The 26,854-nt window shown below is 37.6% G+C and overlaps 1 protein-coding gene across 2 annotated transcripts; it reads left to right on the forward strand.

Annotated features, from left to right (window-relative positions):
• Positions 1 to 486: 486 nt before the first annotated feature.
• Positions 487 to 25,028, forward strand: dnaaf9 (dynein axonemal assembly factor 9). 2 transcript variants are annotated; one of them, XM_067385790.1, is made up of 37 exons: positions 487 to 625; positions 4,118 to 4,197; positions 4,329 to 4,454; positions 4,596 to 4,720; positions 5,659 to 5,755; positions 5,842 to 5,948; positions 6,118 to 6,195; positions 6,296 to 6,397; positions 6,798 to 6,853; positions 6,953 to 7,088; positions 7,202 to 7,283; positions 7,369 to 7,405; positions 7,482 to 7,566; positions 8,241 to 8,317; positions 9,140 to 9,184; positions 9,322 to 9,367; positions 9,465 to 9,573; positions 9,657 to 9,727; positions 9,826 to 9,876; positions 10,026 to 10,116; positions 10,207 to 10,310; positions 11,541 to 11,687; positions 11,798 to 11,883; positions 12,019 to 12,120; positions 13,211 to 13,331; positions 13,441 to 13,529; positions 13,815 to 13,952; positions 16,201 to 16,326; positions 16,522 to 16,559; positions 17,067 to 17,202; positions 17,290 to 17,376; positions 17,469 to 17,575; positions 18,685 to 18,759; positions 19,617 to 19,792; positions 20,083 to 20,148; positions 20,251 to 20,344; positions 21,681 to 25,028. In XM_067385790.1, exons 1-37 carry the CDS (start codon positions 576 to 578, stop codon positions 21,785 to 21,787), a joined length of 3,450 nt encoding a protein of 1,149 aa, XP_067241891.1. In that variant the 5' UTR covers positions 487 to 575; the 3' UTR covers positions 21,788 to 25,028. The 2 variants fall into 2 exon arrangements, with proteins under 2 accessions (XP_067241891.1, XP_067241892.1); XM_067385791.1 differs by having other exon boundaries at positions 12,028 to 12,120.
• The last annotated feature ends 1,826 nt before the right edge of the window (positions 25,029 to 26,854 follow it).

Below are 26,854 nucleotides of genomic sequence, written 5' to 3' on the forward strand. Positions count from 1 at the left end.
TATAGTGACCACTAGCTATAACCAGCTATAATGTTCCAGACATGGCTAAACGAGCTATAAATTTGATATAGTTATTTGTAACAGATACTAAGAAAACAGTAATATTTGGTGTTACTTTAGAAACATAATAGAAACAAAATTTATGAGATTATTAAACACATAAATATTGTATTTATTCGCATAAAAAATAAAAAAAATTCAACCGAGAATAACGTTGCTCGACGATTGCATGAGACACTGGTAATATTTCTTACTTGACGTCATCGGAGGAGGCAACAGTGTCATTCTTTTGTTTTGATTTAGCAATAATTGTGTTCAAAAACAATTATTATGACAAACTGATAAATAATTGTCACAAACAATGTTCATATTTCAATCACGGGATGGCATATTGTCTGTACTGTAACGCTGTGCAAAGCTGAAAATGACGACTCCCCCCCTCCTTGAAGAAATGGTATGCGCGGTTCCTATGCGCTCAAGTCTGTTGTTTTCTCCTACAGTGAGTCGCATTCCTACTATGGAGACTAGCAATAGAAATAGTGGCAGATCTCCTTTTTAAATACCAAACAACGAACATGGCTGCTATAAGGAAAAACAAATCTCCTCTAATGACCGCTGCCGTAAGGTAATTATTATTTTCCGTCGTTTTTTTTCGTGCCGGTTATATTATAGGCACGATGTTTTTATTTTAAAAATGACGGTTGCTGAGGCTCACGGGCCAACCGTCCGCGCGCTCCTCATCCATCTAAATATATCGTGTCAAAAGAAGGCTTTCAGTATAGTAAGATGCTGAAATTAATCAGTTATTCAATAAAAATCTAATTAGCTACTAGATAGTTGTCGTTGAGGTAATTGTCGAGCGCCCCCGCCCACCCCTCAGCGTGAAATCATTGTTCTCGCTTGATTTGTGATCCCCTGAGACACTTCTTCCGTTTCCAAGATGGTGACAGCGCAGGGAAACTGTAAACATCCGTTCGCCTGGATTTTGGTTAAATACATTAAAGATATGGATTTTGCTATGTCCTTGAATATCAAACGTCAAATCAGTCCGGTCATTACGTGATAAAAATCAGTAAGTTAACTAACCGGTGATATTTGAATTCATTGTCGAAATAACGTTATATCAAATTTCCCTCAAAATTACGTGTCTCTAAATCCATTTTAGCTGCACATATGGTTTTGAATAGACATATCTAAAAATAAATATATTTGTTTTGTGATAGTGTACAGCTGTAGTGTACACTATCACAATGGCTAGTGATGAATATGGTGGATTTGGTCGTGTCTCTCATCAACATACTCAAATATAAAGGCATTTCTATTAAAGAAAATTTGCCCATGGACACTCTCAGCACCATAATTGATAATATTAATATCACCCAAATATGAAAATTCTGTTCATATTGAAAATTCTTATTCATATTGTCTCAAAGTATTAAAACTCCTATGATATTAGTTGTTTTCATACACATTTTGAATAACCTTCTCTCAGCAAACAACAAGAAAAGTTTATAGTAACCGCTCAAGGAGTCCTTTCACAAACCATTTGAAAAATTGGTAACACTTTACATTAAGGTTCACTTTCATAGGTTGTTAATGTTCATAACTCATTAATAAATGGTTCACAGGTTTCCACTTTACATTAAGGTTCACAGGTTACTAATACTGGAATTAAATTATTAATATCTCATCAAGTTATGCTTATTATCTTTTGTTTTATTTTCAAAATAGAGTTGGAATTTCATCTTTAAAAAAAACAATAAATCAGTTTTTATACACTGCTGTGGATAGGCATCATGACATTTTTGGAGGGTATCATGGGTAAGACAGAAACTTCTGGTAAGCAACATAGTAAGAAAAGTGGCAGTCATGAGATATTGAAAAGAAAATCACAAATACAACACCCTTCAGTCTAATTATGATAGTAAATTTTTGCTGCATCATGAAATAAACCATCTAGTTTTGAGTTAAATAATGTGAGTTAAAAACGGCTCACTATTTGGCAGGTATTGCATTAAAGTCGCCCTTTTTATTCATACAGTTATAACTGCATTATTAATGATGTATAATGCATTTGTAAATGACTTATTACTAATTAACAAATACCTTTATAAACCCTTTACAAAGGGAACCTTAATGTAAAGTGTTACAGATGTTTTTTTTTATGAAAGCGTAATCTAGTAAATATAATCTACAAATAATTAAACATTGACAGACTCTATAATCTTGTGTTCTTTTATTAATGGGTAGTGCTTGTTTTGTGAGTTCTTAAGCAGGCCTTGGCTAACTAGGCCAGTTAGAAACAATTAACTGTAATTATCCTTTTTGTATTATATATGTATTATATATATTATATACACATTAAAATGATTGAATTAATTACAACTGAACCTACATTACTGACCTGACCTGAGATCGGTTAAAACAGACACCCATATATGAGTTCACCAGATCAACACAAATATGCAGTTTTTGAAATGTTTTGAAACCGATGTTTGAAACTGTATGATGTAAAGCCTCAGTTTCTGAATGTATGTTCTGAAGTTTGATACACCACTGATTCAAAATAAAAGTGTTTCAGAAGCACCTATCACTAATTATGACACAAGCTAGAACCAGTGGTGTTTGACTTTATTGATTTAAAAAAAAAAAAAATCTTTAATGAATGCAATGGCTCTGGTATAGAAGAGATTATCTGTTAATAATGACTCAGTCTGTTCCTTACACATGCAGTCAAACCAAAATTTATTCAGACAACTTGAACATTTCATTCATTAATACAGTTTATTCATTATAGTTAAACTGTGTCAGATTTTTTTTTAATCTTAATTATGTCAGATAACACTTAAGCAAAACATGGTCAGGTCAAAGTGTTTAAGGTCAAACTTTATTTTGCTATCCTCACTTACATAAATGAACTATAGTGTCCTGCACCCAATAGTAAAATATAGATATATAAAAAAATATATAAAACATTTCTGAATAAATTTTGGTTTTACTGTTTATATCACATGACTTCAGAACACTTGGAATATAGTGGATGAGTGAGTCATATAAATTATTATTATATTATTTTTTTTATTTTTTTGCTTTGTGGTGCTTGATAGCCCTTGGTCACCACAAACTGTCCTTTTATGGAAAAGAGCTGCATAAAAGTTTGGACAGACATAAGGGTGAATAAATAATGATAGAATTTAGTTTTTATTAAAGGGTTAGTTCACCAAAAAATGAAAATTCTGTCATTTATTACTTACCCTCATGCCATTCCACACCTGTAAAAACTTCGTTAATCTTCGGAACACAAATTAAGATATTTTTGTTGAAATCTGATGGCTCCATGAGGCCTGCATAGGGAACAATGACATTTCCTCTCTCAAGATCCATAAAAGTACTAAAAACATATTTAAATCAGTTCATTTGAGTACAGTGGTTCAATATTAATATTATAAAGTGACGAGAATGTTTTTGGTGCGCCAAAAAAAACCTAAATTATGACTTATATAGTGATGGCCGATTTCAAAACACTGCTTTAGAAAGCATCGGAGCACAAATGAATCAGCGTATCGAATCATGATTCGGATCGTGTGTCAAACTGCCAAACAGCTGAAATCACGTGACTTTGGCGCTCCGAACAGCAGATTCGACACGCTGATTCATTTGTGCTCCGATGCTTTCTAAAGCAGTGTTTTGAAATCGGCCATCACTATATAAGTCGTTTTTTTGTTTTTTTTGGTGCACCAAAAATATTCTCGTCACTTTATAATATTAATATTGAACCACTGTACTCACATGAACTGATTTAGATATATTTTTAGTACCTTTATGGATCTTGAGAGAGGAAATGTCATTGCTCCCTATGGAGGCCTCATGGAGCCATTGGATTTCAACAAAAATATCTTAATTTGTGTTCCGAAGATTAACGAAGGACTTACGGGTGTGGAACGTCATGAGTGTGAGTAATAAATGACAGAATTTTCATTTTTGGGTGAACTAACCCTTTAACTATTTTTTTCTGCATGAGTCCTATAAGGAGTTCGCCTGCAGTATTATATTGTTTCGTATGCTTTGTTATTTCCTGAAACATGTTCAGTAAATGTAATGCAATGCTGTTTTGCAGCTGTTCCCGCTTACGGCAGGTCCAGGCTCTGCTAAGGGATGATGTTAATACAGCTCCAGATGGCATCCTTTGCTCCCTGGGTGAGTTAATTAATCAAAATCACCTGTGCTCTTTCACTCATATAATCTTTACTCCAAAGAGACAGGTGGAGATGGCTTGATTCAGTGAGCCACCTGTAAGTAATACGCTGTGTTTGTGTTTGATTTTTCAGGTATTGACAGCCGTTACAATGAAGGCTGCAGTGAGCTTGCCAGCTACCTTTTCTGTGGCTTGTATAAACACAACCATTTTGACATGGAGCAGATCCCAGAGGACTTCCCAGAAGAAGTGTTGGATGGTACGGCATCCTCTCATCCAATCATATTCACTGATAGGGTTAAAAAGCTATTCATTTGCAGTCAGTCATTCTTGTTGGGAATGAGCACATTTGTTGTACATCTTTTTGACTCCATACTGTTGTATGATTGCTTTTTCCTAGATGTGATCATCCTTATTAAGACAGAGTGTGTCCATCTGTACTGCAACCCAGTGAATTATGGGTACTTGCTTCCCTATGTATCTCACTGGAGGAATCTGCACCTCCATTGTCTGACTGAGACAGAGGTAATGATCTACTCTACAACACTATATGACAATTTTAGCTGAAAGAATAGCCAGATTTTTTTTTCTCATGTTGTGGCAGATATTAAAAATGTTTTACTATTTTGTCTAAAGAAATGATATGTAAAAATAACACACACACACACACACACATATGTAATTGATAAAATATAAATAAAAAAATATTAATTGTGAGATTACGTTGAACAGTTATTAGTGTTCTTCAATTTTAAAGGGTTAGTTCACCCAAAAATGACATGTCTGTCATTAATTACTCTCCTTCATGTCGTTCCAAACTCGTAAGACCTTCGTTCATCTTCGAAGCACAAATTAAGATATTTTTTATGGAATCCGAGAGTTTTTTTTTATTCCCCATAGAAAGCAGTGTAATTACCACATTCAAGATCCACAAAAGTAGTAAAAACATTGTTAAAATAGTCGATTTAACTGCAGTGGTTCAACCTTATTGTTATGAAGTGACGAGAATACTTTTTGTGCACAAAAACATAACAAAAGTAATGACTTTATTCAACAATTTTGTCTCTACCCTGTCATTCTCCTACGCTGTTTACATTGTATAGACAGTGAAGGTGTCCGGGTTCTACGTCAGAACGGCAAATTTTTATTGGCCGATGCTGTTCAAGTGAGCAGCACGACACATGCGAGCATACAAAAAGTATTCTCGTCGCTTTTTAACATTAAGGTTGAACCACAATAGTCACGTTGATTTTTGGGTGAACTAACCTTTTAACTTTAAGTGAGAAATACAACTAACTGTAAATAGTTGAGGAAATGAGCATTTAGACAATTAAATATCCAATATCTGATGATAAATATCCAATATTGACTGTCACACACTCATCCACTCATATTCATCCACTTACTGTTCCTTTATCTCAAATCTTCTGTCTGTTGTTTTCTCTTCATTTTCTGTCTCTTAGTATGAGGATGAAGAGGTTGCAGAGGAATTTAAGATCTCAAGTTTTGTGTCCATGGTTCAAGACTGCCGTTGTCTTGGAATCCCCTACAGTTCACATGGTAAGCATGTGATACACTGATGTAGGTATTGCAAAAGTATTGTACTTTTGGCCATCATGTTTACAGTTGATTCATATTTTCCATAGACCAGGTTCATAAGTTTGACATGTTCATGTTGGAGAAATGGCCCATCATTCAGGCATTTGCCTTGGAAGGAATCGGGGCTGGAGTGTTTTTCACCATGAAATACAAGGTTTTGAATTTATACTCTATTCCTTTTACTTGAACCCATAAGTCATGTACAATATATAACAGTTGTATATTATATAATATGGTTGATACTAGAGTAAAGGCACATTAACTAAAACAGCTTTTGTTATTATGTCCTTCTCCAAAATTGTTTGTATATTGTATCTTTATAGCTCACAGATGTAAGTCAGAGACTCTGGCAAATCTACAGCAGATTGGACCCAGTGTCTCTGGACTGCCTTCTCAAAGAGGTAAAACAATTGCATATATTGAAGCATGATTGTTTACTTTTCACATGTCTATGCACCCATTTCTTTCTTATACAAGAGTGGGTGTGATATTCTCTCACAGGACCTTCAGCTATTTGAAAGACAGTGGAGCTGTCTGTTCTCCAGTATGGAAATTGAGAGTGCTCTGTCCATGCAGGAGCTTTCAGAGGCTCAAGTTGCAGAGGTACTGTTTGTAATATTATCCCTACCATAATTTTGGAACAGGTTAAGGTCAAAATTAAATCAAAGTTGCTTTATTTACTTTCAGATGAAGTCACCTAGGTTGCATAAGCTGGAAATAATTGTTAACCAATAACCAATAGTCAAATAGTTATTTAGGCATTGTAGTTTCCACAAATGTCTGCAAACTCAAATTTAGGGCTCTATTCTGATATTGAAGCCTTCTTAAATGGTCCTGATGGATTAAAATCATAAATTCCAAATTATATCAAGCTGCCTCCTACATGTTTTTTTCCCCTTCTCATTATTATAACCATTTTATGTTGGCTGTAACAGTCACTGAAAATAATGTGTTAGATATGATTCATTGTGTGATGCCTAATCTCATTTTCTGTGTCTTTCAGCCTTTCAGAACATATTATTCACATGGTCTTATTTCCAGCAATATTACAGACAAGAGGTATTTTCATGTGATACAGCAACTCTTATTTCTAAGACATTCTGGAGGGATTATTTCTTTCTAAGGCATATGATGAATTTTACATTGTCTATACTCCAGTAAAAGCAGGCAGCCATTCGTTTTGTTTGGAAGTCACTCTGCTAAGAAAGATCTGGAGAACTACTGTTTCACCTTTCCCTCTGAAGGCGACCATATCCGCAACACTGGCCCTGCTGGGGGTGTTGCCAAACACATGGTGAGAGAGCGCCACACAGTGGCATGATGACTCAGACCTTACATGAATTCCTTTTCTTCCTTTATGTATTTTTATACATACAACAATTTGATATCTTTTTATCTCTCTCACAGCTGCTGCAGTGTGTGGCTCCTAAAGGGCCACTAGCCTGCGCTCGAACCTATTTCTTTGGAAGCACACATGTCCCATACTTGGGTAAGTATACCTCTGGAGAATGTTTTTAATTAAATCATTTTCAATTTCCCTGCACTGTGTGATGTTCACTGGTTTAATCCAACAGGAAATAACAACACCCAGCAGAAGAGCACAGACCTACAGTAAGTACTCCAATTGTGCTTTGTACTGTGTTTTGATGATTGGATTGGTACTAAATTTAGACCTGTTGTGTTACAGGCTGCTTTCACATATCTACTCAGCTGCTGTTCAGTCTGTATTGGCAGGAATCAAATGTTTCTCTATCAACTCCAGTGCTAGTAAGGTAAATTGACACCAGCAAAACTCTGACGAACATTAATGTAGGATTTACCTTAAAAGTAAAGTTTATTTTCTAGTAAAATAAAAAGGCAGCTTAAGATGGGAGAGCAATCTTTGATTGTGGGTAAAATATTTCCATTTCACAAATAGCCTTCTCATAACTGTAACCATGAAGTTTTAAAGGTGTGGTCATATTAGCAACATTTCGCAGGCAAAAAGGGGACATTGTCAAGTGTAGCACAGCTCACACAGAATTTTTTTTTAAACTAAGCAGCTTTCTGTTGGTCAACAAGAGACATTGTGTGACGAACTTCAACTCTGCGATGTCTGCCTGTGGAAATCTTTCACCCTCACAAGAAATTCTATTAAGATGACTGATTTTGCCCTTGATCAGTGGAACAGTGGAGTCCATGCCACAGCTATAATGCTAATGACAGGGGAATTATATTGTTGAAACATTGCTGGAACTACTTTCAGAGAGAATCAAGTGTTCACAGAACATAACTAAAATGCAAGTTCCTGTCTGTTTGCGTGAACGCTAATATAGCTATCATTATAGTTTTCGTTCTTGGTGTGAATGGGCCTTTATCACAGGCATTTTATGATGCCATCATTATAGGTATAGAAATAGTACTCTGGTTATTATTATAGTAAATGATGTATGCATATTTTTTCAAGGCAAAGGATGTAGCAGAACAAACATTTCAGCTGGCCTTGGACAATTTCGGGTTGATTCAGTACAGGGGAGCTCTCAGGTATGCAGCACACACAGTAATCACACTCTGTGGCTATAAACAGGCCAAGAAGAAATCTGCAGACTTCTCTTTTTTTTTTCTTGCTGCTTGCTTTCTGAGCTGATAAATCTGTTAAACAGATGAGTTCTGTTTTCTTATTGGAAGGTGAAGTATGTTCAAATTATCCAAAATTGTATTAAACACACAAGGGGAACAAACGAGAATGTGTAGAACTGACAGACGTTCCAATTCTGTGGAAATCTGCTTAAAGGGTTAGTTCACCAAAAATGAAAATTATCCCATGACTTACTCATCCTCAAGCCATCCTAGGTGTATATGATGAATATCTTCTTTCAGATGGACACAATCAGAGATATTTAAAAAAGAAAAGGAAAAAAAATATCCTGGCTCTTCCAAGCTTTATAATGGTAGTGAATTGGGGGGTGTGATTTTGAAGCCCCAAAAGTGCATCCATCCATCCATCCATCATAAAAGTAATCTGGCTCCAGGGGGTTAATAAAGGCCTTTGAAGCAAAGCAATGGGTTTTTGTAAGAAAAATATCAATATTTTTAAATCGTGCCCCCCATTTATTTATTTTTAAATATATCTCGATTGTGTTCGTCTGAAAGAAGATAGTCAGACACACCTAGGGTGGCTTGAGGGTGAGTAAATCATGGGATCATTTTCATTTTTGGGTGCGCTAACCCTTCAACCTTCTCTGGAGTTCTGAGCATTCAGATTACTTGTGGGCCTTAGCTATAAGACACTGGTTTCTAAGAAGAATGAGAAACAACATCTGCTCGCATTGTGAATTGAGAATCTACTTTGTTTGCTTATTTCAGGTCCAAAGCTGTGTTTAGCATACAGGCTGTCAATAATGAGGGAACGTGAGTTTCTATACACAAACACACACGACTATTACCTTCACATCTTACACTGTATTATACACTTTCCACGTTCTTTTAATTGGTTTATTTTGTATTCCATAACTGATATAAAAGATAAACAATCTTTGTTTACACAGAATCATTCCCCTCAGTGACGAAGACAGTCGCTTTCTGGTAAAAACTGTGAGTAAAACCTTTCCAGCCCAGCTGCAGCTTTTCATTAGATGGCTGACTAAATATTTTCATTGTACAGTGACATAAATGGCTGACTTCTCCACAGGCATCCATGATGGTGTATGATATCCCAGATCTCCAGTGTGGAAGAAACCTGGGATCAGTAGTTTTCTCTGAGTCCTTTCTAGAGTCCAGCGTTTACATTCAGCAGAGAGGTAAGAATCCATTTAGTGAGGGTATTCAGTTAAGTGCTGAAAAACACTGGACATGTGACTGTAAGGCATTTCTTTTTCTGCAGATGGCGCTCTTTCCTCTGACAGCTGTTTCACTGTGCTCACCTCCTCAGTTCCTCGCTATGTCTGCTGGCTGGTATAGTGCACTCATTTTCTATCTCTGCATGTGCAGAGTGAATGATATTTTTAATTAAATGCTGAGTTAATTGATTAAATTACTTCTGTGCATTATAGGTAGATGAGGCTGATGTGCGAATGTCTGAACAGGCTCAGCATCTGCTGAAGGTGAAGTTTCATAATGCACTGGTTTGTACAAAACATTGAAGCTCCTTTCTCATGCTGTACTAACTCTTGCTTTTATATATGTGTGTGTGTGTGTGTGTGTGTGTGTGTGTGTGTGTGTGTGTGTGTGTGTGTGTGTGTGTGTAAAACAGGAAGAGGATGGTACATGTTTGGGCATTCCTCTTACAGTGAGAGACTCAGCCTACATGTTCTCCAACAGCCTGCTCTCTACGCCAGAGGAAGGTCAGATTTCACTTCTACTGGAAGGTCATGGATTCAAGTAGTCTTTCTGAATAGACATTAATGCTTTTGTGATGTTTTATTGTCTTGTAGGGAAGCTGGTGTTTTTTTCTGAGGGTATCTTATTTGTACATCCACATCATGGCTCCATTACACTTCCTATGAGTCACATCAACACAATTAAACTCTATGATGGGGTGAGCAATGTTCTCATAATAGAAACAAGAGTTTCAAAAGTGACCTTAAAGATTTCTATTTCAATTCAGTTTTACCATCACAGGAATAAATTACATTTTAAAATATATTAAAATCAAGGCTGCCGTCGATTAAAGATTTTTCTAGTTGACTAGCAGTCATTCATTTAAGTGATTAGTCGACTAATCATACATTTATGTTAATAAACCATATAAATCATAATAATGACCTTTTAATCGCCTACATATAGCAATCAGCGCCTAAACGCACGCATATATCTTGCAGCAGCACACCGGCAAACATAGCCTAATTATAAATGTGGCATGAAAAAACAGAAGGAGACTGTCTGAACGTTTTAATAATTTATTGATAAACTAGTGTTTTGTGTGTTTTTGGCTGCAGAGATGTAGACAACAGTGACTCATCTCCACAGTATTGGACGCACCTACATGAAAGTTTCATACAGATTTCATAATCTGAGATTATTTGTTTTCGATTTGAATCAGTTAATTTAAAAGTAGACATTTCAAGTCTCTGAGGCAAGTATATGCTGAGATTAAGTTCATTTTTGTGACACAAGTTCACTTGAGACAGAGACAGCAGAAAGCGCATCCTGTTTGTTTTCGTTATTTTACAAAAGCACAACATTTTGTTGTTATTTGGAGTTTACAGAAATAAAAGCAGACTATTTACAGTTTCAGTATGTCCAAAAATGACTGAGTAGCCTATTAAGTTAAATGCAAGTTATTGCACAGGCACCTCCATGTCATGCAGTAAGCACGTTCTCCACATAAACGCTTTGATATGGGCCAAATAGAAGCACACATTTATGTAGGTTAACGTTGACTTAACTTGTCAAGTTGCTACTACTTGCATGTTTCAAATGATAAGCCATACTTGAGGTTGATGAAGGATAGGCGAATGTTTGGATTTCCTGTCGTTAACGATCTGTCCATCACAGACTGCATGATTTCGACACTTCCTGTTGAGTTTTTTTTCTGCAACTAACCGACTAATACCAATTTTGGTCAACTAAGCCTCTTCTCATTGACTAAAGATTAGTCAACTAATTAAAATAGAAAACATCTATTTTAGATAGTAACAATATTTCACAATATTATAGTTTTTATTGTATTTTTGATTAAATAAACACCAAACTTTTGAACGATATGCATTTATCATTAGTGATGTGTTTGTATTGACTAAATGTATGTAATGTTTTTTTTTCACAGGGCTCTGTGTCTGATATTTCAGTGCTGTTCATAGAGTATCAGACCTCTCTGCTTCGACACCTCCCATTCCCTTTACACAGCACTGAGCTCTCTCTGGCCATCGCTGTACTTCCAAGAACCAAGAGCTACAAAAGCTTCTATTCACAGGTGCTTACACACACATACATATGCAGGTGGAACATTTAAGTTTCTTTTGTCCTGCAGAGTTGTATTCTGTTTAGTGTTTGGTTATAAATGAGTTGTGATATGATTTGCAGGTCCTGCCAGCTTGGCACAAATCAGACTCTGGACTGAGAGTGCAGCACGTCCTCAATGATCAGCTGAGCCCTGAGCACAAGAGCATGTGAGATAACACTTCATTCTGCATCAGCTCAGCCAACAGCATGGGGCCTGATTTGTTAAGATCTTATTCTGTGCTTGAGCCCAGAGGTATAATGATGTAGCATATGATGGTATCTGATGACGTGTTTCCACTCAGGTACTTCAGGCTGTTTAAGCTTCATGAAACACATTCTCCAGCGGCAAACAGCCACAGTGCTGTTCTGAAGACTGCTTATCCACAGCTGCCAGAGCAGGACAGGTAACACACACACACCACACAAATGTACACTCATAGACCCTGTGCTATCCAGGGATGGTGTGGCAGAATTTAAAGCAGTAAAACAATCAAAAACAATAAAGCAAACCTAACAAGCTATGACCATGACAAGTGACAAGACCTTTTGCATTTTTTGCATCAACTTGCATTTCAAATTGTCTAATATATATATATATATATATATATATATATATATATATATATACCGATCAGGCATAACATTATGACCACTGACAGGTGAAGTGAATAACACTGATTATATCTTCATCATGACATCTGTTAGTGGGTGGTATATATTCGGCAGCAAGTGAACATTTTGTCCTCAAAGTTGATGTTTTAGAAGCAGGAAAAATGGGCAAGCGTAAGGATTTGAGCGAGTTTGACAACGACCAAATTGTGATGGCTAGATGACTGGGTCAGAGCATCTCCAAAACTGCAGCTCTTGTGGGTGTTCCCGGTCTGCAGTGGTCAGTATCTATCAAAAGTGCTCCAAGGAAGGAACAGTGGTGAACCAGTGACAGGGTCATGGGCGGCCGAGGCTCATTGATGCTCGTGGGGAGCGAAGACTGACCTGTGTCGTCCGATCCAGCAGGCGAGCTACTGTAGCTCATATTGCTCAAAAAGTTAACGCTGGTTCTAATAGAAAGGTGTCAGAATACACAGTGCATCACTCACAGTTTGTTGCGTATTGGGCAGCATAGCCGCAGACCAGTCAGGGTGCCCATGCTGACCCCTGGCCACCGCCGAAAGCGCCAACAGTGGGCACTTGGCCTCCAAATTCCCCAGATCTCAATCCAATCGATCATCTGTGGGATGTGCTGAAAAAACAAGTCTGATCCTTGGAGGCCCCGCCTCACAACTTAGTGCCAGATACCACACCACTCCTTCAGGGGTCTAGTGGAGTCCATGCCTCGATGGTTCAGGGCTGTTTTGGCAGTAAAATGGGGACCAACAAAATATTAGGAAGGTGGTCATAATGTTATCCCTGATCGGTGTATATATTTTCTTATTGATTGCATTGAGTTTGTTGCTTTACCTATGCACGTTGATATTTTTAAATACTTTTGTTCAGGTTTCTACAGCATTTTGCCATCAGCAGTAGCGTGGGTGAAGAGTCTGTCTGTAGCGACCACGTGTCAACTGTGTTTTCAGACACTGTACTTGAAAGCACCAAACCTGAATCCAACAAAAAGGTGAAATGCATGTGTATCAGAACGCAGTCATACATAATCTAGCTGACATGTCATGCTGGAGGAAGCAGAGCATATGAATAATAATAGATAAATGTTTTTGTGTGTGTAGGTGGTCCTCACTATCATTTCAGGCTTGCCGGGCAGTCATAAGGAGAATCTGTGTGATTTCTTGATGAAAGTGAATCAAAATAGCACCAGGTGAGAGAACAATCAAGATGCCATGAACTATCATTATAACTATAATGTTGTGTTACGTTTAATATTGGACGTGGGAGATTCCTAGTGAGTGATATTTCTGACTTTAATGCATTTTGCTGTACTACCATTGGAAGATGATTAAAACCAAATTTCAATTAGTACTTTGTGTTCTACTGCATTCTTCAAGTAGAAGGTTGGAAATTCTGACTTTCTGAGTTGAATGGCAAGTATTTTAGTATTCTTTATACTTTAATTCTCCTATGCTGAGTACTGTTTGATTGGCAGGTGGGAGGTGTTTTGCCCTTCTCTGGAGGGCTCTGAGGAATTCAGTGCTTCACACCTTCAGCGGTTCCTGAGCAATCTTCTGGCCAAACAGAGGGACACAGTTCTGAGCTCATCCAGAGTTCTGCTGCTTATACCAGGGTAAGACAGACAGGAACACTGTCTCAGAACCTTGTGAGGTGCGCATTGCGCATCACATTTATTTAAGCCTCTCACTATGCTATGAGATACAGCCAGTGATACAGAAGAAACATTTGGCCATTGTTTTTATGTAGTGCTGTCAATTTATTTAAAAAAAAACAAAATACAAAAACAAATTAATCACACTATTTTTTTTTTTGTAATCGTGATTAAAAAAAGTTTTTTATATTTTTATATTCAGGGGTGCACATAACTTTTTTGGTCTGGTTCTCAAGGGAGTACCTGGAGATTTTGCTTGGTACTCACACTTTACACGACACATCCTAAAAGCTGTCCTAATCACTTTCCTCCTGACTGCTCTCCTCACTATCTTCTTTTCTCTCGTACATGGTAGATGATGATGATAATGATTTTTTTTTTATTTTTTTTTTTTTTTTACTAACATTAATGACAGCAAAGGCTGCTGTCACTTTAAGAAGGAAAGCACGGACCAAATAACTGACACACATCCGGTTTCTTTCTCAACACTTCACTTATGACATAACCGAGAGAATACTTGCCGAGACAGGCATTTTGACAATGTTGTGTGTATGTTTCCTTTCAAGCGGAAGTAAACGCGAAAGCGGAGTTAATTCGGTGTTCGAGCGCTGTCTGACTCTCATCATGCGCGCGTTTCGGGGGGCTGTGCGCACAGATTACAGTTCGCGAGTCCCGATTTTTGCCTCTTCTTCCGCTTTTAAAGTCGTTTGAATGTGTTAATTGGCGAGACAAAACACGTCCAAATTACAAACTTTCACTCTATGATGGTTAAATATAGCAGTTAATCCGCGAATCACATGCGTGCCGAACCGTTGGACCTTATCCGTATGGATCACGGATTAACTGCGATCCGTTGCACACCTAATAATTAAAGAACACACATATTATGATGATTGCTATCTTACCAGAGATGGAGAAAAATCCTACTCCAGTAAGTAAACCTATCCCTGTGAACCGGTACTCAAAAGCGCTTCCCTCCATGTTTTCTGGTACGCATATAGTTTATTTTTTACCGCGCATGCGTACCTCTTATGTGCACCCCTGTTTATATTGTAATAATTTCACAGTTACTCTACAAATTAGTGTAGAAACAAATTAAAGAAGGTATAATTTAAATGTTTAATGGCATCTTTTTACAATATCTCTATGAAATTGACTTTTTAAACATTAATTATAGACATTCATCATGACCGTATAACTGAAAGCTATCAATTTTAACATTTATAAGGCTTTAAAAAATAACTTTTAGTTTAAGTGAACTTAAAACAATCTTTACATAAACCCATTAAAACAGGTACAGTCCATTCAGCTTAGCATAGTTCATTGCTAAGCTGAATATCATTGCACTGCTGCAGCCAGTATTTTCTGTCGGTCTTAGTACACGATTTAACTACAGAAGAGTCAAGTTTTAAATAGGAAAAATATCAAAACTCTTTGGTCATTTTTAAGTGCGATGCTAACGGTCTAATCAGATTCAATGAATTATGCTAAGCTATGCTAAAAGTGGTACCGCCAGAACCGGAGATCGGCTGAATGGATTCTAAAACGGTAAAACTCAACTGTTTAACTCTAGGGGAGTTGGAAAATTAGCCTATTTTCAAAAAAAAGTGGAGTGTTCCTTTAATGTCTTCACTGCATAAATTATTAGTTAAATATAGATTAATCCTTATTAAAGCTACAATTTACTCTGTTACCTTTGTTCTTTTATTACTATTAATGAGACATCACAGTAACTGGTTTATTAGGCTACTGTGACCTGCCACTTTTCTCACAACTCTTTAGGTTAATTAAAGACATTATTTAACTCATTTAAGACTGCTCTTATAAGGATACTCAACAAAATGGGTATTTGGGCATAAATTATTGTTTGTTCAAGCTCAAAAGAGAACGCAATTCTGTCGCACGTCTTTCTGTGCACACGAGTTATGTGTGTATCACAGACAAGACATTCACAGAGAGTGCGTTCTCATTTGTCTTGTGGTGCTTGAATGGTTTAAGAGCATTTGTGTGAATATGAGCGTGACCATATAATGTAATGCTAGCCAAATTATGACAGAAAAAAGGATGCTGCGTTAATTCCATTAAATATTTTTAACATGTTAAACCGAAAAAAATAATCACATGCGTTAACACGTTAATTTTGACAGCCCTATTTTTATTACATGCATTTTTTTTTTTTTTTACATGACATTATGTGGTTGCTTTGTAGGTACACCGATGTGCTGGATGTAATCCAGGCAATCATGGCTCATCCAGACCCACAAGTTCACAGCCAAGTGACAGTGGGTGCCATCTCAGCCTGTGTCAACCCACTCACATCCTTCATCAAACACAGGCAAGAGTTTTTCCACATGACATTTATCACACCTACTTTTCCAAATGAACACTTGTAATTCAGAATGTAAATGCCGTAATAAGAATTATATGTCATTATGTAATTAAAGTGTAAGTCACTAATGGGCCTGTTAACACGCTGTAATTTCCCTTGTTTGATGTCGCATCTAAAGCTCTCTGAAACTGCTCTTCACAGGCTTCTCTTCCCCAAACTCCTGGAACAGTGCAGTCAGGGTGAGTTTCTCTCAATATGGTGCGAGTATGTGTGGATGTTGCAGAATAGATTATCAGATGTGCTCCTGGTGTGGGGTCATATCATATGGAATCAGATTTTTCTGGGATCTTTAGAGATAGAATGTTCTTTTGTACTACAAAACCTATTATAATTTTCTGAATTTAAAACTTCCTCCAAAAAAAAAATCTCAAGATTAAAATGAGACTGGCCACATTTACACATGAACAATGCTTAAGTGGTGTTCAGCAACTTTCTATGTCTGCATATCCCTCTGAACAATCCCATGGTTACAAACAAGCATTATTTTTTAACAACATCCCTTTTCATCTGATATGAACAATATCAATCAAACTGTACTGAGTGTATGAAGACACTGAGCCATTACCAATGTGCCCTTAATTAAAGCAGCCTCATTTAACCTCAGCACTCTAGGGGAATTCCCCATGTAATAAATGCACTGTAAGTAGCGTCTGTTAAATGATTCCTTATATGAGTTTTTCTTTTAGGCGTCGTCAGCAATGTTGTCTTCACGGGTTTGACTACTGAGCAGAAGCACCCGCTTCTCAAACACATGCAGCAGCTGATCCGTGCAGCCAATCCCAGAACTGCATTTGTCTTAGCAGAAAAAGGGGTGGTTAGAAGGTTTGTATATTGATGATTCCTCTGACTTACACTCTCACTTAAATGTCATGGTAATTATGGATTTTTAATTTTTTTTTTGTACTGTAGGACTGAAGATGTAAGTCTTATCTTGGATGACAGTAGTTTCTCGCAGTCTCATATGATCAATGCACGATACCTTCTGTATCCTGGCTGGTAATAGTCTTGTTCTCTCCTCTTCTTAGTATATGTATGTACATACAGGTGGATGTTTAACTATACTGGACTATACTGTGTAATTGTTTCAGGTGGGAGGGCAGGTTTGTTTCTGGAAGTGGAACTTTGTCTATGTCTCAGCATCGTATTGAGTTCAGTCGTCCATTAGAGAGACCATTATTTCTGCAGCGCTGCAAAGGTAAGCATCTTTTTGTGCATGTGTTTATCATCAATAAAACTTTCACAATCATGACATTCTGGTTTGTTGATTATTTGTATTGCAAATAATTATTTATTTGTTTGTCACTTATTATCTAACTTAATTCACGTACATAACTTAATTTAATCACACCGAAATCAAATATGTATTACTTCCTTTAAGGCTTTGTAAATAAATATTGCACAGAGCACTGTTGTTATTGTTTACTAAAACTAAGACCTCTGAAATTTTCATTAATTAAAATAAAGCTGAAATAAAATATAAATGTTTGATGAAACCTTTAATTTCCTTAAATTGGAAATTAGTTGCCTTGTCAACTAAATTACTTATTTAAATTAAATTACTACTACTAAAACTTATAGAAATGTTGAAAAAAAAAAAAAAACAAGCAAAAACTATAAAGTAAACATACTACAATAAGCAAACGCATATACAGTAAACTTTACTAAAACATAAACAGCATTACTAAAAAGTAAACAAAAATTAAAATAAAAACTGAATAGAAGCTAATTCAATATATTAATAAATGCTATAATAGTATGGAAAATTACTAAAATTACACTGGCACAGATTAGAATGACATAAAGAAGAATAAGTAAAATGTATATTTTATTATTATTTCCTAAATTCTTCACACAGTATTGTAAGGTGGTCTGCATAAAACTGCAGTGGTCTGCTTTTTTTTTTTTTCACAACATTTATTTACTTAAAGAAAGTAAATAGGGTCAGTTGCAATTACAATCAGATCACCTCTAGAGATGGTCTGAATTCTAACATAATGCACAGTAATGCATTGAAAAGAGACATAAAATGTGCACTTATTGGCTTATTCACTTAAAATTACTTTATTTCGGTGGCAGTATATCCTTGTAATTTACCTTGCACAATGATTGAGTTAATTTTAAATATTTGCAATTTGATCAAATAATCGTGATTAGGAGGTTATGTAATAATTGTCAGAGACCTAATCAATAATAAACGTTCAAAAAGGTTTAATTATAGAGGGAGCGCTGACAGTATTACATAAGGATGGAAGTGATCAAAGTAAAACCAACTTACTTTCTCTCTTTCTCGGTTTCTTTTCTCAGCTCTGAAGTCCTCTCTTAAACCGAGCCCTTTCACAGGAAACATCTATCACATCAGTGGGAAAGTGCTGTTCTCTGGTAGGGCAGTCTGTCTTCGTTATCTCATGCCAGATCTGCCTTAATATGCATTTATTTTATGGGAAAAATACAGTGTGACATAGTCAAGAATCAACTAAAATTGTTTATAAATGTATATTGTTTGATTCGAGGATGTCTCTTGCTCTGGTTTTGTCTATGTAGTTAATGTATGATTTTTCTATGAGAAGTAGTAGGCAGGGGGCCTGTGGGGTAACGCCACACGGTAGGACTCTCACCTCTGAATCCTCAAAGTGATGTGGCCTGCACACATCTATTCTCACTCTTTTTTTTTTTTTCCTGTGGTCACATTTTTTGGAGGGTTTTTTTTACTGTCCTCTGTTCCTTTGAATCTGTGGTGTAGTTGCATGGAGAGAGTGGGCAGATTGACAGAATGGAGAGAGCTGAGTGATTAAATAGTGCCTGAGTTACAGCACGCTAGGTAGTTTAGCTCATTTAGGACCCATACGGTCCGAACACCATCTGTGATGCCTAGTTATCCCCATGAATCATCTGTGTTTTGTTATGGAAATCTTTTGATTTTTCTTTTGGTGCCTACATTCGGTTTGGTGTGTGATTTGTTTTCAGATCCCTGTAAGTTTTTGTAACATTTTCTTAACATTCAGTGCATTGTGTTCAGTTGTTTTCGAGTTTGACTCCTTGCTTGTTTGTAGAGTGCAGAGTTGTAGTCCACCACTGCAGAGGAGTGATTGATGGGATGGATGGCTGTTGGCACGCCATGCTAGACATAGCTCCGTCCGATGACATGTTTGATAAATTAGTGTGCAGCATGTTGGACTCAGTGTGTGCGTGTGTGTGTGTGTGTATCTGACTGCATGTGGTGTCTGTTTTCACTGTAGACAATGACAGACAGATGGAGGTAAACTGTAACTCTATCAGTGGGAATGTGACCATTGCCCCCGATCAGGGGACTCACCATGGCCCACGGACAACAAACAACTGTTATCTAATGTTTCATGGAGTGGGGCTCACCCAGGAGGGGCTGAAAGACTGGCTCCGGCATTGTGCCAAACAGGTAAATTCTCATAGGTTAGGACCAGGTGGAATCCGCAGACTTCTTTCATATTTTCTGCCCTAATTTTGTGGGAAATTAAGCAGAGTAAAATGTTTGCTGAGAGCAACTACATTGGTAGCTGAAAGAATTATCATATAACCCCAAATATTTAATAAAGAAACACAAATTTTAGGAATTATGGGCACTCTAATTTGGATTTATAGAGAAATATAGAGAGATGGAGATTTTAATGCAATCATGCATTAATCATTAATCAGGCCTGGAAATGTGAGTGTGTTTGTGTTTCACAGAAAGTGCCAAAGAAAATCAAGAAAAATCAGAGGACACTCACCCCACAGGAGATCAAATACATTCATGTGAGTATACACACGCTTGCACTTGCACGCCTTTGTACGTCATCAAAGCAGATGCTGCTTCGGTGGTTTAAATACTTAAGTACTAATTTTATATATCTCTAGGTGAAAAGGCACCTGGATCCTCTCCCTCCCGGTTACTTCTACAACGGTCATCACTTTGTCAGTTTCTTTGGAGAAAAGCACAACTTCCATCCTCGTATCTTTTAATACTTGTATAAATTTTCTCGGTTACTCTACTGTTCAAAAGTTTGGGGTCAGTAAGATTTTTTTAGTTTGAAAGAGATTCAGCAAGGACGCATTAAATTGGTCAAAATTGACGGACATTTAGAATGTTGCAAAATATTTCAAATAAATGCCGTTGTTTTTATTCATCAAATAATAAGAAGAAATCAGCATATTAAAATAATTTCTGAAGGACCATGTGACTGAAGAATGGCGTAATTAGGGGTGTGAATCATCACTGGTCTCACAATTCGATTACGATTATCGTGTCAGTGATTCGATTCAATTCCAAGATGCATCATGATGCGTTTCATCCTCAATTTTCAATATTATGGCTACATTTTCATCAGTGAATACAATCAGTCAGATATATGATCTCCCTTTTTATTTTATCTGTTCAAAGAAAGTACTCTTCCTGCATGTAGCAAACATCAAACAAAACTTAAGTCTGAACACAACAGACAACAGGAGCATTTAGAACTAACAAACACTAAAAGCGCATGAAACTGTCAAGTAGTGTATTTGAGTTACAATAACGCTCGCATGCGAGCTCTCGCACACACGCTCTCTCTCTCACACACGCTCGCAATGCTGTAAATGTTAAAATAGTGGGTGCGGTTTTTATTACTCGCTTTTGTATTTCAACTCCTGCCATTTTATGCTAGCGCGAGATGCCATCATGCAACGAATGACGTCAGAGAAATGGCAGTAAGCTATAGTCAGTTATGGTCTATTACTGCATTGATACAGAATCGTCCACGTCCACATCGCAATTCATCGTAGAAACTATTAATTTCAATACCCCTGGAGTAATAATGTAATAATATTTCACAATATTACTGTTTTTAGTATATTTTTGATCAAATAAATGCAGCCCTGGTGACCATTTGAGACTTCTTTCAAAAACGTTTTTAAAAAATCTTACCGACCCCACACTTTATTATAGTATTTTACTTTCAATGTCTGCATACTGCAATAAAAGCATGTTGTCGATTACCACAGACTATGATTTCAACTCATTGCATTGTGTATAAACAAATAGGAATGTGTTTACTTTTATTAATCTGATAAGAAGGCTAAATGTTTATTCAGAAGGAGTTTTTTAAATAAAAACATGCTTTGATTTTATGCATATTACTGTAGATGCATTTATACACACTGAGGAATCGTTAAAATTATTGTGAGCTGTAATCGACAGCATCAAAACTAATATTGAATATTTACAGTATTGAATGTTACTGTGTTTGACAGAACTAGTGTGATCCTGTGTGTTGCCATTACATGTTGCTTCCTTACATGTGTGTATTCAGTCATGGATCAGTTCATTGATGAATACGTCCAGGAGGCCAATAAAGAGATTGAGCGCTTCAACAGAGAGGTGGACCTGCAGCCACACGCTGACCTCTTCGACCCCTAATCCCCTCATCTGACAAATTCACTTTCCGGGGAGAGGGAGGGGGGGTCACTTTACAATCGCTAACGTCCACTATCCAATTACCCGCTCAAAACCGTCCATTTCACATGTTAGAACGACGGATTTGCTGTTGAGGGATGGCGAGGATTTAGCTCACAGCCAGGGAGAAATATCACAGCCTAATGAGAGATCCTTTGCCCAGCATACCATGACTGTAAATAATACCAGCACCCTGAGAAAGCTGAGACGCTGTTGTGTTCAACAGCAATGCTAGAGCCTGTGTAAAAGGCTCACAAATTTGTCAAAACAATAAGAAAATATATTTTTTTTTCTCTGTATTACCAAATGATAGGTAAACAGATATTAGAGGCTCATAAAGGATTTCCAGATTGTTCCGCTCTTTGCAGCGCGCTTGCTGTAGTGGCGAAGCTCCCTGCAGTGAAGGTTGTCCTACTGTAATTCCAGTGCCTAGCAGACGTATTGAGCTGAATCGTAATGAAGTTTGTCAGTGAGGCTGAAAGTGATCAAACAGAAGGCTCATTTCCAGCCGTGTGCATCTGGAAAGGCAGGTGCACTGCACCTGCCCTCAGTCAGCCTCTGTCAATCTATCGACCCATGCTGTGAGGATCAGGGCTGAGGATCTCTCATGTGCTGCAGTTCTCTTTTCAGCCATTCTGAAGTGATTAACTGACACACCGGTGCTTCAAGTCACCCCATTTTGGGAGGGTTAGGGTATCGGGGATGATGGAGGGTTTATTATTAGGAGTTCTAATGTGTTCTTAAACAGATTGACTATTTGATGTTGGGTTCGTGTGTAGCACCGGGAATCGGTTTGGTGTGTTGAACCTGTGCTTGCCGAGTGTGCGCTGGTACAAAGGCATGGCAGAAGCAGAATTAGTGTGCATATATCACCCCGTACTGTACTAGATCTGTACCGTTCAGTATTACGGTCATATTTTAGCTCTATCCTGGGGTGTGCGTCTTCTATGCATGTTTACTTCGACTAATCACACACAGCAGGAGAGCAGCAGAGTCTTTTACATGTGTGTGTATATACACACTTTTGGCCTTTTGTCTGTCAGACAAGCCTTAAAAGTAATGCTTTTGAAACGATTACGGCGCCACTAAAAGAGCACTTCCAAAGAAACTCGGACACTGCTGGTCTCTTCTGTGCTGCAATATACTGTTCCGGTGTTAATACACTACATGGCTAGCAGCTCTTTCACCAAGCCATATTCACTTTTTGGTCGGAGTTACTTTATTAGCTACATAGTGCTAATGTTGCTATGAGCCTTTTTTAGTGTTCCTTTTGAGATTTATAATATAGTAACTTTGCCTTTTATGTCTCTTGACACTTCTGTACCTTGTCAGTATGCAAGTGCAGTTTTACTCAAGGCCGCCCTGTTGCGAACAGACTCTGAAAGGACGTTGCTGAGATGTAGAACCGACGAGCAAAGAGAATCCGACTACTCGCTAATAGGTGACAGAGCCTCAGAGGTAAGCAGTCACTTCACGAGTGCTGAAACACAATCACCGATGTGCCGCGCACACACACACACACGCTCATTTAGCTCGTGGTGTTGCCATTAGTCGGGTTCTACACAGCAGCTGTCCTTAAAGGGTGCAGGGCTACGAAACACTTATATAATATGTAGTTCGAAGTAGCGGCCGTTTTTAGCACATACTATCCGCATGTGTTAAAATGTCTTATCAAGTTCTATTTATGCTAACAGAAATGCCTTTCACCAAACTGGAACAACCAAGAAAGAAATTGCTAGAGTTCGATCTATTTTTCATATTGGAAAAACGTGATTTATCTTCGCAAGTTCTATTTTTCTAATGCTGTGAAATCAATTAAATTGGAGCCAGATGATAGTATTCCTCAGGCGAAGCAGATTCTCTCCTGTGACAGATATTTGGCTGCCGCTGCAGAGTCTTGGCAGGGAGCAGGGGCATCCCCGTGCAGAGCCAAGCGCCAGTGTTGGTGAAAGGATATGAAGAGTTGTTTGTCTATGTTAGTTTAAAGGGCCAGTAAGGGTCTGCTGAGTAACAGAAAGGCACTGGAGGGCCTCAAGACAAAGAAAAATTCTTGGCTGATGGATTTAAAAGCTTTTTGTCATAGATGAACACTGTGAATCTGGCTTTTGCTCCTCACACAGAGGACTCTAGTGAGGCCCTCCAGAGGCAGTTCCTGGTATTGTGCGCTTGAACCCCTTCTGGCCCGCACAGCTGTGCTCGTTGAGCTGAAGTTAGAGGAATAAAACAGAGTTTGGTGGAAAGATTTTTGACAATGTCAAGGAAAATCTTAAATTAGTGGCTTCAGTGCTATTCACATAGGAGGGATAGATTTTTGTCTTTTTCGTTTTGATTTGCTTAACCCAAAATGGCCTGGGTTTTCCAAAAGGTCAGACTTTCAAAGAGAAGCACTTTTTTTTTAGTCTCAACGTTGCCTTTGGTGGCAATCTGTTATTATTTGATAGATATTCAGACTTTCAATGGTCACTGAAGGCTTGTTCCTGACCAAAACTTTTTATCTTGTCCCTAGATCTGATCATTGTTTTAATAACCAACCAGAAGCTGGTCATTCAGACGGCACATGTCTCATGTTCTCAGGTATCTAGTAGAGTTGGTAACACCAGCATAGAAGTTTTATCTCAAACGTCTATCACAACCGGCCTACATTTGGTGCATTATTCTTCGAGAGCAATGGTAAAATTAGGACAAGCTAAAGGGCTAAATAATTTCCAGTTGCTGCTGGCTGGCTGGGGACAAGCCTGAAAATTGAAATAGCTAAAAATAGGTATTATTAGCTAAAAGTTATTTGCACAAAGCTAAACATGCACCCATAAGTTCTTGTTTGGGCGATATGGGAAAACATTGGACCTTTTTGAATCGGAGGGAAAATGTGGAATTCAAATAGATTTACCAGTCTTTACCTCAGTTTCAGTATATCCAATGCTCTGAGTTCATGATATCTTTGATATCTTCTTAAATGAACAATAGTTCGGATGGTTCTACTTGAAAAGTGCCAAAAGTTCTTAAAAAAAACTTTTGTTGTTTTTGTTTTGTTTAAAGGGGTTAAACAAAAGTTTGTGAAATCAAAATTGAGTGTTATTTGCACAAAACTACTGTAACTCATGTTTTCTCCTGTGACTGATGCTTTTTTCCTAATATATATGGTGTATTTATGACAAAATAACACATTAAAATATTTATAAACTACTTCCATCGATTGGTTATTTGTATCATCTGTCATTCACAGTAGTCTTATTCAGTGAAACATGCTGGCAAAAACATCTTCAGACAAAAGCAGCCTGGAAGAGAAGTGTGTTTGTGTGTCTAAGGTTATCAACTCAGCAGTGGATTTGTCACATGGTGATAACATCTTTAAGGATGCCAAACCCAGCTTAAACACTAAGCTCTGGGGCCTGCAACAACAGAAGTTATTTATAACTTTGTATGTGTATCTGTAATATGTAATCGAGCGCTGTTTTGTGTGTCAAATTGAAGCCTACCACACATCCTTTTCCTGGCCTTCACTTTGGGTCCCTGCCCTGCGCTGCCCACCTTCCAAAATTCTCGTATTCAACCCACTGTGACTAACGCGCCCCGAGGATCTGCACACGTCCCATATATACAGCCTGCTCTCTGCTCTAAGGTGGGTTCAAAACAATGTGCTCACCCTCTTGCAGATACAATACCCACATTTCTTTCAACTTACATCAGGCTCCCTTCATCTCTCCCTGGAGACGGTACCCACCCTTTGCACACATAGCAGCCATTGTTTCTCACTGGCCAGTGGGACGAGTTCAAGGTTTCATTTCTGATGCACTGCTTATGACTGCATCATGTAAACCCTACTAAGGCCTGTTTGTCTCCCATGGCTCTTCACAGTGAAAGTGAAAAAAATGACATGTGAAGGCTAAGTATGGTAACCCATACTCTGAATTTGTCCTTGACCCATCCAGTTAGTGCACACACATTAGGAGTAGTGAGTAGTGAACACACACACTGCAAACTGGACACACAGCCATTTTTGCTGTGGCGCCAGATGAGTGATTGGGGGTTAGGTTCCTTGCTCAAGGGCACCTCAGTCATTTCCTGCCGGTATTGAGATTTGAACCAGCAGCCTTTGGGTTACTAGTCTGAGGCTGAATCCAAAATGACACATTTCTATGGGATTCAGCTTACAATGGACTTACAATGGCTGCCGCATGCGCGTTTCTGTTAAGTCCACGATACCGTAAGGTGTCCCGTTCATCATTTTAGGTTTCAGAAGGGTCAGTGCTTCAGGGTGCTTCAGTGCATGACTGCCCTGCAGTCGTGGAGTTAAAGGATTAGTTCACTTCAGAATTAAAATTCTGATAATTTACTCACCCCCATCCAAGATGTTTATGTTGTTCTTGCTTTAGTCAAAAAGAAACTGAGGTTTTTGAAGAAAACTATTCCAAAATGTTTTTGTTTTACCTTTTTTATAAAAGCCTTTGACTTAGTCTTTGCACGTTTGCTTTGTAGACACTGGATCAGTACGTCCAGTGTGATTATGTAATGCATGGCGCATCGCAGAGCAGTGCAAGATAAGCATTTGGGGTTAAAAAGTATATACATTTTTATTTTTTTAGAAAATGAGAGATCGTTTCGCTAGATAAGACCCTTATTCCTCAGCTGGGATCATGTAGAGCCCTTTGAAGCTGAACTGATATTTGGACCTTCAACCCGTTGTACCCTGGTGAAGTCCACTATATGGAGAAAAATCCTCGAATGTTTTTATCAAAAACCTTAATTTCTTTTCGACTGAAGAAAGAAGGACATAAACATTTTGGATGACATGGGGGTGATTAAATTATCAGAATTTTAATTCTGAAGTGAACTAATCCTTTAAGAGAGATATTGACACTGGGTGTTTGATCCAGATAGTCTGCATTTGGAATGTTAGCAGAATACATCAAACCATCTGTTTAAAGTAAAATATATTTTTCCTTTTCTAGCATTTCAAAACATTTTTTTTTTTTTTTAAAGCAAGTTTAAACCTTTAATTGTGATATAAATATATATGAATTACAATTTGAT

This window comes from Chanodichthys erythropterus, chromosome 5 (genome assembly GCF_024489055.1).
Source record: "Chanodichthys erythropterus isolate Z2021 chromosome 5, ASM2448905v1, whole genome shotgun sequence".
In the NCBI taxonomy this organism is placed as follows: Eukaryota; Metazoa; Chordata; class Actinopteri; order Cypriniformes; family Xenocyprididae; genus Chanodichthys; species Chanodichthys erythropterus.

Bases quoted from the DNA above. Each gene is read 5' to 3' on its own strand.
- dnaaf9 (XM_067385790.1), top strand. From the start codon at position 576: ATGGCTGCTATAAGGAAAAACAAATCTCCTCTAATGACCGCTGCCGTA. The intron at 6,398-6,797 runs GTACTGTTTGTA...TGTGTCTTTCAG, and splicing joins CAGAGGCTCAAGTTGCAGAG to CCTTTCAGAACATATTATTC. The intron at 17,377-17,468 runs GTAATAGTCTTG...TAATTGTTTCAG, and splicing joins TACCTTCTGTATCCTGGCTG to GTGGGAGGGCAGGTTTGTTT.